This window comes from Hemitrygon akajei, unplaced genomic scaffold, assembly GCF_048418815.1.
Source record: "Hemitrygon akajei unplaced genomic scaffold, sHemAka1.3 Scf000104, whole genome shotgun sequence".
In the NCBI taxonomy this organism is placed as follows: Eukaryota; Metazoa; Chordata; class Chondrichthyes; order Myliobatiformes; family Dasyatidae; genus Hemitrygon; species Hemitrygon akajei.
The window spans coordinates 1210328-1224172 of record NW_027331990.1 but is presented as its reverse complement, the minus strand read 5'-3'; the positions used below and the strand labels follow the sequence as shown (position 1 = coordinate 1224172).

At 42.2% G+C, this 13845-nt stretch overlaps 1 protein-coding gene across 1 annotated transcript in view; it reads left to right on the top strand.

Moving 5' to 3' along the window:
- Window positions 1-13845, top strand: part of LOC140723194 (uncharacterized) — a 55766-nt gene that overhangs the window by 15792 nt on the left and 26129 nt on the right. Inside the window, exons 5-6 of the mRNA XM_073037802.1 lie at window positions 3633-3725; window positions 6589-6681. Coding sequence (XP_072893903.1) covers window positions 3633-3725; window positions 6589-6681 — 186 coding nt within the window. The remainder of the gene's footprint in view (window positions 1-3632; window positions 3726-6588; window positions 6682-13845) is intronic.

The window sequence follows — 13845 nt, the reverse complement described above, 5'->3', positions numbered from 1 at the left end:
GAAGGGGATGGCGTTTTTATAAGTAGCAAGGTGGGATGATGTATAGTCCGTGTATCTGTAGGAGTCTGTTGGTTTATAATAGATATCGATGGTTAAGCTGCCCCCGGAGACAGAGAGTGAGATCGCGAAAGGGACCAGGTGAATTTGATCTCACTGTCTATTTTTGGACTGTTAAATTCACGTGGTCCATTTCCTCCAGCACTTTATGCATGTACTACTACACTCTGGCCTCTCACAGAAAGTCAATGTCGCATACAATTTACTACCTCATCTTGAATGCTCAACGACTGAACCTTCTTGATCAACTTCCCATGCAGGACCTTGTGAAATGCCTTGCTGAAGTCCATGTAGACAGCATACCGCTGCTTTCATCAACTTCCCTGGTACCTTCCTCAAAAACCCGAGAAGATTAGCTAGACTCTATCTACGAGCATGAAACCATGCTAACCATCATTAATTAGTCGATGTTTATCCAAATAACTTCCAATAGCTTTCCCACTACTGATGTCAGACTCACAGGTTTTGAATTTCCAGGTTTATTTTTAGCACCTTTCTTAAACAACAGAACGACTGCTCTCCAATCTTCCAGCACCTCGTGTTGTGAGCAATGATTTGAATTCTGCTCGATTCCTAGGGATTTCTGCACTTTCCTCCTGCAGGGTACAAGGGAACACCATGACAGTTCCAGAGGATTTATCCACCCAAATATACCTTAGCTTAGCAAACATTCCTCCTTTGTAATCTGGGCAGTGGCCAATCAAAGAGATCAGAAACTTAAGAGGATGTAATTCACTCATTTTAGAAATTTCAGTCTCTGGCTATCCACATGATCATTGCATCTCATCATCATATACATCTCAATCAGGTCATCTCTCATCCTCTGTCACTCCAACAAGAAAAGGCACTCAACATATTCTCATAAGATACACCTTCCAATCCAGACAAAATCCTTTCAGATCCTCTCTGTACTGTCTCTATAGTATCCACATTCTTCCGGTGGTGAGGTGACTAAAAATGAACAGAGTATATCCAGTGGGGCCTGACTAATGTCTTGCATAGCTGTTACACCACAGTTCTTAAAGAGGTAGCTGAAGAGATTGTGGAGGCATCACTGAAGATCTTTCGAGAATCATTACATCCTGGAATGTTTCCAGAAGACTGGAAAATTGAAAATGTCACTGCAGTCTTCAAGAAGGGACAGAGGCAGAAGAAAAATAACTGCAGGCCAGTTAGACCTGATCTTAGCAGTTGGGTAGATGTTGGAGATGATTTTTAAGGATGAGGTTTCAGGGTACTTGGAGGCACATGATAAAATAGGCCGTAGTCAGCATAGTTTCGTCGAAATCCTGCACGGCAAATCTGTTGGAATTTATTGAAGAAATAACAAGAAGGATAGGCAATGCAGAATCGGTTGACATTGTGTACTCAGATTTTCAGAAGGCCTTTGGCAAGGTGCCACACATGCCACTGTTTAAAAGCTATAAGCGTGTTGTATTCCGGAAGAGACTCTAGCATGGCCAAAGCAGTGGCTGCATGACAGGCGGCAAAGGGTGGGAATACACAGAGTCTGTTCTGGTTGGCTGCTGGGGAATCGCGGTGTTCCACAAGGGCATGTGTTGAGACCGATTCTGTTTATATTATTTGTCAGTTATTTGGATGATAGATTTGATACCTTTATCGCAAATTTTGCAGACGATTGGTGAAAGGTGTAGAGGCAGGTAGTTTTGAGGAAGTAGTGAGGCTACAGAAGGATTTAGACAGATCTGGTGGGGGCTGTCCAAGGTCTTATATAACTGTAACATTACCTCACAGCCCTTGAACTCAGTCCTATGGTTAATGAATACCATGATACAATAAACGTACAACCTGCACAGCAGCTTTGAGTGTCCTATGGACATGGATCCCAAGACCGCTCAGATCCTCCACACTGCCAAGAGTTTTACCATTAATATTATATTCTGTCTTCGAATTTGGTTGACGAAAATCACTTCACACTTATTTAGATTGAACTCAATCTGCCACATCCCAGCCGAATTATGCATCCTATTGATGTCACACTAACTTCTGACAACCCTCCAGTCGATCCACAATACCTCCCACCTTTGTGTGATCAGCAAACGTACTAACCCACCCTTCTACATCTTTATCCTGGTCATTTATAAAAATCAGAAAGAGGAAGGGTTATTATTGCTCTTGCTGAATCTCAGAATATCTAGACCCTGGTGCACACCATCCTCTGGCTCCTTTTCATGGTCACTGAATCTCCTAGATGTCCTGTTACATATTAAGTCAACTATCACCTGGGTGGTGGGGTGACAACCCATACCAAATGAGGTATATGACTCTCTTTCCCTCCACTGACCTGCATTTTACCCTTGATCAAAGCGTAGCCACTGCTGAAACATAATCCAGGGTCATGTAAATGTGTGGGAGGAGGTGGTCGATGGCTAAGTCAGCAACTGGTGCACACAACAAGCCAGGCAAACAGTGCCTTTAAAGCATATTGATGCTGGTTGGAGTCACCCATTTTGTAAAGACATTGCCCAGAAGAAGGCAATGATGAACCATTTCTGGAGAAAAAAATGTCAAGAATGATCATGGAGACTGTGATTGCCCACATCATATAACAGGGCAAATAATGATGATGTCATAAGACAAGGCAGATAATGATAATGGTCACAGTTGACCTGTCCACCATCCTGTTTGGACTAAACCACAGAAATTTCTTCTGCTGTTGTTTTTTCTTGAGTGATCAGCTGCCTCATCAGTATCAAAATGATTTGTTCTTGAGGGAATAGCCATGGGGGAACTGTTGTCTGCTTAATATATCTACCTTTCCTGGTGTTGAGACTAACGCAGTCCACCCTCAAGGTATTGTAGTGACATGGAGATATGTGGAAAATAAAGTGAGGATGGTGAATGTCTTAAGGCTGATTTATACTTGCGCGCTGCATTTGTGCCGTATATATGCTGTACCCTACGCAGACTGAAACAACTGTGATTGGTCCGCTTGGTAGCATTGTATTTCCTCCAATGCATTTCCAGTTGCTTCTCTGCCATGTTTGTAGGCTGTTAGTACACCGATAAGAAGTAGATTAACCAAATCGTCAAATCTGCCTGCCGACATGCGAAAATGTTTCAAATACATTTCCTCGTCCATGTCTCTCATGATGAAACTCAACACGGTGGCATAGAAACCCCACCGCCAACTAGCGTTTTGGCGCACACCGACGCATGCTCACTATGACGTAGAGTGACGCAGAAGTGACAATCAGGGTTACAGTGTGTACAGCAGCACAGCCTGTATGCATGAGTATAAATCAGCCCTTATAATGACTCATGGAATGCGCTGTGCTTGGAGAATAAGGACAGATAGATATTGGAGACTTCGTTACTCTGGTGTCAATCACAGATGTTGGGTGGCCTCCAAAATGAAATGTTGACTCAGTTCCTCTTCCGACAGATGTTGACTGACCAACAGACCATTCCTGTGTTTTCTGCTTCAGTTTTAGATTCCCAGCACCCGCAGTTCTGTTTTTTATTGTCAGTTCTGTTCTTCTGCTTAATTTATCTCAACTGGGTTGTCAGTTGTGTTTTCCTCTGTTCCCTCCGTGTACCCATGTTTATTACAGATCCAGCATCGGTACCAGCTCCGCAACCCGAGGGGACAACTCATGAGCCAAGCGATGATTTGTCCACGATCACGGACCCAGATACAAGCTCAGGTATCAGTTGTGGGGATTTAGTTTTATACAGACTCCTCTCTGAAATCATCCAAACCAGTATCAGGGAGTGCATGGGATTGACTGAGGGGAGAATGGTGATGGAGTGATCAACTGACCGCGGGTGATGGATTATGGAGGGATGGAGAAAGTGGTGCGCAGTGGCCAGAATGGTTTGGGAGAGAGTGATGGAGGAGTAAGGAGAGAATGAGACACCGAGTGAACAAGTGTAATGGAGTGTTGTGGGGTGATGGAGACATTGATGGATGACGAGTGACAGAGTAACTGAAGAGTGTTGCATGACGGGTCTGACCAATGGGAATGGACACAAATATGATCTGTGGATGTTAACATATGAGTGGAGGGAATGAACAGAAAGTCATGCGTTGAAAAATCATGAAGTGAAATTAACGTACCGATGCTGTGGATAATTCGAACGTTGTAGCAGACTGGGTGAGGTCCGAGCATCCCTGGATTTTGCACCTGAGCCATTTGTTCTGGTGAGACTGTAGAATAAGCAAAGGGAAGGAATGGAGGTAATTTTTAAAGAGGTATCCAGCCAACTTTTAAAAAAGGAGGTGGTTTTGGTGGGGATAAGGCAGATGAGTGGACCTCTCATAGGATTAAGATGTGGAATGCAGTGATTGAATGAGTGCTGTATAAACCTTATATGGTGGGGTGTGATGGCCATCCATGATCCATTGGAAGGCATAATTTGGTCAGACCTGCAGTTCTGTCCTTCCACAAGCTAGCTCAATACATTCACTCTTACACTCACCATGTGTCCCTGATTTAAGAGATTCAGGATCTAAATGGAACAATAGGGGATGGGCTGACTTTGTTCGCAATTCCTTAACCATTTACAACAGCATGTGTCAATCGTAGGGGTTGTCGAACTGGAGCCTTGACTGGACGTTTCTGCCATAGCAGGAGAGGAGGTTCTTGGGAAGAATGAACCGTACTCCAAGTGGGTTCTGACCGGGGTCCTATATAGCTGCAATAATAGCAATGTTGCATGAAGGGTCTGACTAATGGGAATATGCCGGCTTGCCAGGAGCAGTGGATGTTGATATATGGGTGAGCGGAATGAGCAGAAAATCAGGGGTTCAGATATAGATGACATAAAATGAATGTACGGATTCTGTGGATAATTCATAAGACAAAGGAGCAGAAGTCGGCCATTCGGCCCATCGAGTCTGCTCTGCAATTTCATCATGAGCTGATCCAATCTCCCCTTTAGTCCCATTCCCCCGCCTTCTCACCATAACCTTTGATGCCCTGACTACTCAGATACCTACCGACCTTTGCCTTAAATACACCCAATGACTTGGCCTCCACTGCCGCCTGTGACAACAAATTCCATAGATTCCCCACCCTCTGGCAAAAAAATAATTGCATCTCTGTTCTGAATAGGCGCCCCGCAATCCTCAAGTCATGTCCTCTCGTACTAGACCCCCCCACCATGGGTAACAACTTTGCCACATCCACTCTGTCCATGCCTTTCAAGATTCGAAATGTTTCTTTGAGGTCCCCCCTCATTCTTTGAAACTCCAAGGAGTTCAGTCCAAGAGCGGTCAAACGTTCCTCATATGTTAACCCTCTCATTCCTGGAATCATTCTACTGAATCTTCTCCGAAACCTCTCCAATGTCAGCACATCCTTTCTTAAACAAAGGAGACCAAAACTGCACGCAGTATTCCAAGTGAGGTCCTACCAGTGCCTTATAGAGCCTCAACATCACATCCCCGCTCCAATACTCTATTCCTCTAGAAATGAATGCCAACATTGCATTCGCCTTCTTCACCACCGACTCAATCTGGAGGTTAACCTTAAGGGTATCCTGCACGAGGACTCCTAAGTCCCATTGCATTTCAGTACCTGTTCTCTTGTTCCTTGTCATGGCTGCTGAGTTTCCTGCTTGTCCTGCTACATATTAAGTCTTCTATCACCCGGGTGGTGGGGTCTAGATCTCTGCCAAATGAGGTATAAGACTCTCTTTTCCTCCACTCACCAGCATTTCAGACTTTATCAAAGTGTAGCAACTTGCTTAACCTTTGTCCCGGCTCATGTTAAGGTATGGGAGGTGCATCTGGTGCAGATCACAGGTCTTGATTATTCACCCTTGACTCCAGGCAGACAACCTCTGTAGCGTATTGATAATGGCTGGAGTCAGCCGTCTTGTAACGAGATTGCCTGGAAGAAGGCAATCACAAACCATTTCTGTGGAAAAATTTGCCAAGAGCAATCATGACCATGGATACCGTGGTTGCCCACATCATAGAACATGACGCACAATAATGATGTCATACAACAGCGCACATAATGATGATGATCACAGTTGACCAGTCCACTATTCCAGTTGAGCCTGAACCGCAGAACTTTCTGCTGCTGCTGCTTCTTCTTGTGTGAACAGCTGCCTCAACAGTATTAAAGCAATTTGTTCTTGTGGGGGTAGCCAATGTCTGCTTAATATTTCTGCTTCACCATGACTTGGGACTAATGCTGTCCATCCTCAAGGTATGGTATTGACATGGAGGAATGTGGAAAGTATGAAGTGAGGATGCTGAGTTTCCTTGTAATGACTCAGGGAGTTGTGTGTGCTTGGAGAAACAGGACACATTGGTATTGGAGAGATTATCAGTCTGGTGATAATCACTGTTGAAAAATTGGCTCCAAAATGAAATTTTGACTCAAATCCTCTTCCCAGACCGACAGAGCATTCCTGTGTTTTCTGCTTCAATTTTATATCCCCACCACCTGCAGTTCTGTTTTTATTATCGGTTGTTCTCTTCAGTTTAATTTCATCCCCTCTGGCTGGTCAATTGTCTGTTCCTCCATTCCCACCATGTATCCTTTTTCGTTACAGATCTGGCATGTGTACCAACTCTGCAACCTGAGGGGACAACTCTTGAGTCAACTGATGATTTTTCTACAATCACAGAGGACAAGACAAGCTCAGGTATCAGTTGTGGGGATTTAGGTTTATACGGACTCCTCCGAAACCATCAAAACCAGTATCAGGAAGTGAATGAGATTGACCGATGGGAGAATAGTGATGTAGTGACTGAGTGACCGAGGGAAAATGGTTACAAAGGAATTGAGGGAGAGGCATGGAAGGGCCGGAATGGTGTGGGAGGGACTGAGTTGTGAGGGAGAACACGATGGGTCCGGAGAAGTAAATGAGTCACCAAAGGGACAAGTGTGACATAGTGTTTGTGAGGTGATAGAGTCATTGGTGGAAGAGGAGTGATGAAGCAACTAAAGAGTGTTGTAACATAAGTCTAACTAATGGCAATGGAGAACAATCTGTAGGCTTACCATGAGCAGAAGTGGTTGATATATGGGTGAGCAGGGTGAAAAGAAAGTTGTGTTGAGATAAACATGAAATGCAATGAATGTACAGATGTTGTTGATAACTCAGTGACTGTAGCATACAGCGTCAGGACCGAATCTCAGAGAATTGTTCTGGAGGGACTAACAAACAAGCGAAGGTTGGGAATGGAGGTGATTGTTTCCAGCCAACATTTTGAAAAGGAAGAGGTGGTTGATGACGATAAGGCAGCTGAGAGGACCTCTCATATGGGAGTAGGATGTGGGAAGCAGTGACTGGTGATTGGTTGAGTACTGTATAATCATATATGTTGGGGTGTGATGGCCATCTATGGAACAATGGAAGGCAGGTTCTGGTGATTCCTGCAGTTTTATCCCATCACAGACTAGCTCTATACTTCCATTCCTACACTTATCGCATGTCCCGGAATAAAAAAAAATTGTGTCTTTTTAGAACAATAGGGCATAAATCATCAGCAAACACACGTGTCAGTGTTAGGGGTGGTCAAAATGGAACCAGTCTCTCTGGTGGGGCTCTGATTGGACTGTGTTATCATAACGAGAGAGCAGGGTCTTAGGAAGAATTTATGGTGGGAAGGTTGATAAGTCACTTCGTTCAGATGGTGTAGTCTCCAGAGTTCTGAAACAGGAGGCTGAAGAGATTGTGGAGACTTTAATAAGGATTTTTCAAGAATCACTACATCTGGCAATTGTTCCGGAAGACTGGGAAATTGCGAATGTCCCTCCATTCTTCAAGAAATGAGAGAGGCGGAAGAAAGGTAACTGTATGCCAATTACTCTGACCTTGGAGGAGGGGAAGATGTTGGAGTTAATCATTTAGGATAAGATCCTCACAGTACTTGGAGGTACATGATGAAATAAGTCAGCAAGGTATCCTCGAGAATATCTTGCCAGATTAATCTTTTGGAATTTATTGATGCAATAGGAAGGCTAGACAGTGGAGAATCAGTTGACATTGTGTATTCAGATTTTCAGATGGCTTTTGACAAGGTGTGTAGTGAGATGCTGAAGATGTTCTATAGGTCAGTTGTGGAGAGCGCCCTCTTCTTTGTGGTGGCGTGTTGGGGAGGAAGCATTAAGAAGAGGGACGCCTCACGTCTTAATAAGCTGGTAAGGAAGGCGGACTCAGTCGTGGGCAAAGTACTGGAGAGTTTAACATCGGTAGCTGAGCGAAGGGCACTGAGTAGGCTACGGTCAATTATGGAAAACCCTGAACATCCTCTACATAGCACCATCCAGAGACAGAGAAGCAGTTTCAGCGACAGGTTACTATCGATGCAATGCTCCTCAGACAGGATGAAGAGGTCAATACTCCCCAATGCCATTAGGCTTTACAATTCAACCGCCAGGACTTAAGAACTTTTTAAAAGCTATTATTAATGCTTTTTGAGATAGTGATTTAGATGCATATCATATTTTTACTGCGTTAAGTATTGTATGTAATTAGTTTTGCTACAACAAGTGTATGGGACATTGGAAAAAAGGTTGAATTTCCCCATGGGGATGAATAAAGTATCTATCTATCTATCTATCTATCTATCTATCTATCTATCTATCTATGGCTGTCACAACCAGACTGTGTAACAGTTTCTTCCCCCAAACCATTAGACTTCTCACTTTCCAGAGTCTAGTCTGACACCAACACACACACACACACACACACACACACACACACACACACACACACACACACACACACATACACACACACACACACACACACACACACACCCTTCCCCCTCTCTCCCCCTCTCCCCCCTCCCCACCTTCTCCAGTGAGAATAAACGGGACCTTTTCAGAATGGCAGTCAGTGACTAGTGGGGTACCGCAAGAGCGGGGACCCCAGTTGTTTACAATATATATTAATGATTTAGACGAGGGAATTAAATGCAGCATCTCCAAGTTTTCGGATGACACGAAGCTCGGCGGCGGTGATAGCTGTGAGGAGGATGCTAAGAGGATGCAGGGTGACTTGGATAGGTTAGCGAGTGGGCAAGTTCATGGCAGATGCAATTTAATGTGGATAAATGTGAGGTTATCAACTTTGGTTGCAAGAACAGGAAAACCGATTATTATCTGAATGGTGGCCAATTAGGAAAAGGGGAGGTGCAACGAGACATGGGTGGCATTGTACACCAATAATTGAAAGTAGGCATGCAGCTACAGCAGGCGGTGAAATGACAAATGGTTTGTTAGCATTCATAGCAGCAGGAATCGAGTACAGGAGCAGGGAGGTTCTACTGCAGTAGTACAAGGCCTTGGTGAGACCACAGCTGGAGTATTGTGTGCAGTTTTGGTCCCCTAATCCGAGGAAAGTCATTCTTGCCATAGAGGGAGTACAAAGAAGGTTCACCAGATTGTTTCCTGCGATGGCAGGACTTTCATATGAAGAAAGATTGGATTGACTGGGCTTATACTCGCTGTAATTTAGAAGATTGAGGGGAGGGATCTTATTGAAACGTATAAAATTCTAAAGAGATTGGATGAGCTAGATGCAGGAAGATTGTTTCTGATGTTGGGGGAGTCCAGAAAGAGTGGTCACAGTTTAAGGATAATGGGGAAGCCTTTTAGGACTGAGGTGAGGGAAAACTTCTTCACACAGAGAGTGGTGAATCTGTAGAATTCTCTGCCACAGGAAATAGTTGAGGCCAGTTCATTATCTATAATTAAGAGGGAGTTAGATATGGCCCTTGTGGCTAAAGGGATCGGGGGTATGGAGAGAAAGCAGGTACAGGGTTCTGAGTTGGATGATCAGCCGTGATCATACTGAATGGCAGTGCAGGCTCGAAGGGCCGAGTGGCCTACTCCTGCACCTATTTTCTATGTTTCTATGTTTCTCCCCCTCCCCCTGCTGCTTTTCCCCTCCCCCTCCCTATCCCTCTTTCCCTTCCTCTCTCCCCTCCCTCCTGAATACCACTCCACCCTTTGCAATTCTTGCTCATTTCTTTCTCAATTCCTGCTAAAACATTGTTTACATTTATATTATTTATTATATTGTAATTTGCCATTTGCTGTGCCTATTGTCTTGTTTATTAACTACTGTACTGTCTTGCACTATTTTGAAAAGGATCAAGTAAATTTGATGGAATTAAGGCAGCTGAAATAACCTGTCATGGGAGTAGGATGTGGGATACAGTGACTGCTGATGTGTGAGTGGTGTATAACGTTATATGGTGCAGTGTGATGGCCATCTATGGTACGCTAGAAGGCAGGTTTTGGTAAATCCTGCACTTTTGTCCCTTCACTAGCTCAATACTTCCACTCCTACACTCATCTTGTGTTCCTGATTTTAAAAAAAATTCAGGGTCTTTTTGGAACAATAGGCTATACACAATGACTTGGTCCACAATTCGTTAACCATCTGCAAACACACGTGTCAGTCTTATGGGTTGTCGAAGTGGAGGCTCACCCAAGTCTCTGTGGTGGGGCTCTGACTGGACTGTGTTATCATAACGAGAGAGGAGGGTCTTGGGAAGAGTGAAGTGTGTGAAGGTAGATAGGTCACCTCGTTCAGATTGCGTAGACCCCAGAGTTCTGAAAGAGGAGGCTGAAGAAATTGTGGAGGCTTTAATAAATACTTTTAAGAATCACTGCATCCAGGAATGGGTACGGAAGACTGGAAAATTGCAGATGTTACTCCATTCTTCGAGAAGGGAGAGAATCAGAAGAAAGGTAACTGTAGGTCAATTAGTCTGACATTAGTGGCTGGGAAGATGTTGGGGACGATTATTAAGCATGAGGTCTCAGGAAACTTGGAGGTACATGATGAAATAAATCAGCAAGGTTTACTTGAGAATATCTTGCTTGATAAATCTGTTGGAATTTATACATGAAATAAGTAGGATAGACAGTGGAGAATCAGTTGACATTGTGTACTCACATTTTCAGATGGCCTTTGACTAGGTGCCACATATGATGCTGCTTAAAAGCTATAATCCCGTGATATTACTGGACAGACTCCCGCATGGTTAAAGCAGTTGCTGCATGGCAGGAGGCAATGTGTGGCAATAAATGGAGCCTTTTCTGGTTGACTGCTGGCAACTAGTGGTGATCCACAGGCATCAGTGTTGAGACAGATTTTTTAAATATTATTTGGATGAAAGAGTTGATGCCTTTGTTGCAAAGTTTGTAGACAATTGGTGATAGATGTAGAGCCAGGTAGTTTTGAGGTAGAAATGTGATCATAATTCCATCTCCTTTACCATAGCATTGGAGAGGGATAGGAACAGACATGTTAGGGAAATATTTAATTGGAGTAAGGGGAAATATGAGGTTATCAGTCAGGAATTTGGAAGCATAAATTGGAAACAGATGTTCTCAGGGAAACGTATGGAAGAAATGTGGCAAATGTTCAGGGGATATTTGTGTGGAGTTCTGCATAGGTACATTCCAATGAGACAAGGAAGTTATGGTAGGGTACAGGAACCGTGGTGTAAAAAGGCTGTAAATCTAGTCAAGAAGAAAAGTTTACGAAAGGTTCAGAGAGCTAGGCAATGTTAGAGATGTAGAAGATTATAAGGCTGGGGGGGGGGGGGGGTCACGTGATGACCGAGACGTTGGGAATCCAGCTCCCTCGTAAAAAGTAATGAAATAGGGTTTAAATGAAGAAGAGTTAACACATACCTACTAGAAACTATTTATAAGCAACTCAGGATTATTTTTTGATATGGCTCCTAAACTGAAACAGAAGAAAGCTACTACTTCGAAGACTGCGCAAATCAACGGGGAAAAAAGATCTAACCGTCTCGGCGAAGCCTCGGACTCAAGTTGGATCTCCTCCCGGCAAAGTGCATGGCACTTCTGATGATGCGGGACAGGAAGTTGCAGCATGAACAGATATTAACAAAACTACAAATCCCAACTACGGCTGGAAGTGAAATTGGAAGTGGATCGGAAGTAGAAACAGACTCTTTGGGAAATTCAGAGGAAGAAGAAGAGGAAAAGAAGGAAGAGATTAAAGGAGACATAAAAGATATCCTGATATATATGACGAATGAATTAAAAACTACAAGAACAGATATAAGAAGGATGCAGAATACACTCGATAATGTGGTGGAAAAACGAAAGAAGATGGATAACAAAGTTAAAGAGATGGAAGTAAACGTGGAAGAAAACACTGAAAGAATAGATAAGATAGAAGACAATAATCTTGCCTGGACAATAGAAAGAAAACGGATGTTGGATAAAAATGGATGCGCTTGAGAACTCTCGTAGATGAAATAATATTAAAATTGTTGGTCTTATGGAAGGTACAGAGGGAGAAAATCCAATAAAATTCTTTCAAGAATGGATTCCGAAAATTTTGGAAATGAAAGAAGGAAGTCAAGTAATTGAAATTGAAAGAGCACACAGAGCTTTAAGACCAAGACCTCAACAATATCAAAATCCAAGATCAATTTTGATAAAATGCTTAAGGTACCAAGATAAAGAAATGATCTTGAAGGCAACTACTCAAGGTGCTAAAAAGAGAAATGGGCCATTAATAATAGAAGGGAAAAGAGATTTTTTTTATCCAGACATAAGTTACGATCTTCTGAAGAGGCGGAAGGAATTTAATCCAGTGAAAAAATCTTTATGCGAGAAGGGCTATAAATTTTTATTGAGCTACCTAGCAAAATTGATAATTTTCCTGGATAACAAAGAAAGAAGTTTTTTCGTTGACTACCGGAAAGCGGAGAAATTTGTAGAAGAATTACCTGATGTCCATGAAGAGGAGTAAAGAATTATAGAAATGAAATGGACTAATGATGAAGACTGAAACAAGTTTGGACTTGATGGACATTTATAAGGAAAAAAAAAAGTCGAGGAGTATTAATTGGGAGTAGAGACATGAATTATTTTCTTTTTTTTCTTCACTAATCTATTTTCTTTTTTTTTTTGCGGGGGAGCTGGAGGAGCTCCTGATCGATGGCTGCGAGTTTCACGTGTACAATGCGATTGCCATGACCCGTAAAATGGGGGGGGGGATGTTGTGTTCTTTTTATTCGCAACATTAGTAGGGGGGTATTTTGTTTTTTTTTCTTATATATTAGTTATCTTTCTTCTATTTTGCCTGGATGGTTGGGGAGAGACTCATAGCAACATGGAGAATTTTAAAGAGTTCCCAAGGTATTATGAATGACTAACTTACTTAATTTTTAAAGTTTTAATGTTAATGGAATTAATGGACCTGTGAAAAGAAAAAGAGTTTTAACATATATTAAGAAAATGAAAGGAGATATAGCTTTTTTACAAGAAAAACATTTAACAGAAACAGAACATAAGAAATTAAAGAGAGATTGGGTTGGAAATGTCATTGCAGCTTCATTTAATTCAAAATCGAGAGGAGTTGCAATTTTGGTTAATAAATCTTTACCAATTAAAATACAAAATGTAATAATTGATTCTGGGGGAGATATGTGATTATACATTGTCAATTCTTTTCAGAATTATGGACTTTTATGAACATTTATGCACCAAATGAAAATGATGCAAAATTTATACAAGAAGTTTTTTTGAACTTGGCTGATGCACATGATAAAATATTAATAGGTGGAGATTTTAATTTTTGTTTAGATCCAGTTTTGGATAGGTCAACTAAAGTTGCTACAAAATTAAAAGTAACAAAACTAACTTTACCATTAATGAAAGATTTAAACCTGATTGATATATGGAGAAAAATTAATCCAAGAGAAAGAGATTATTCATTTTATTCAAATAAACATAAAACTTACTCAAGGATTGATTTTTTTTATTATCAAAAAATATTCAAGATAGAGTGAAAAGTGTGGAA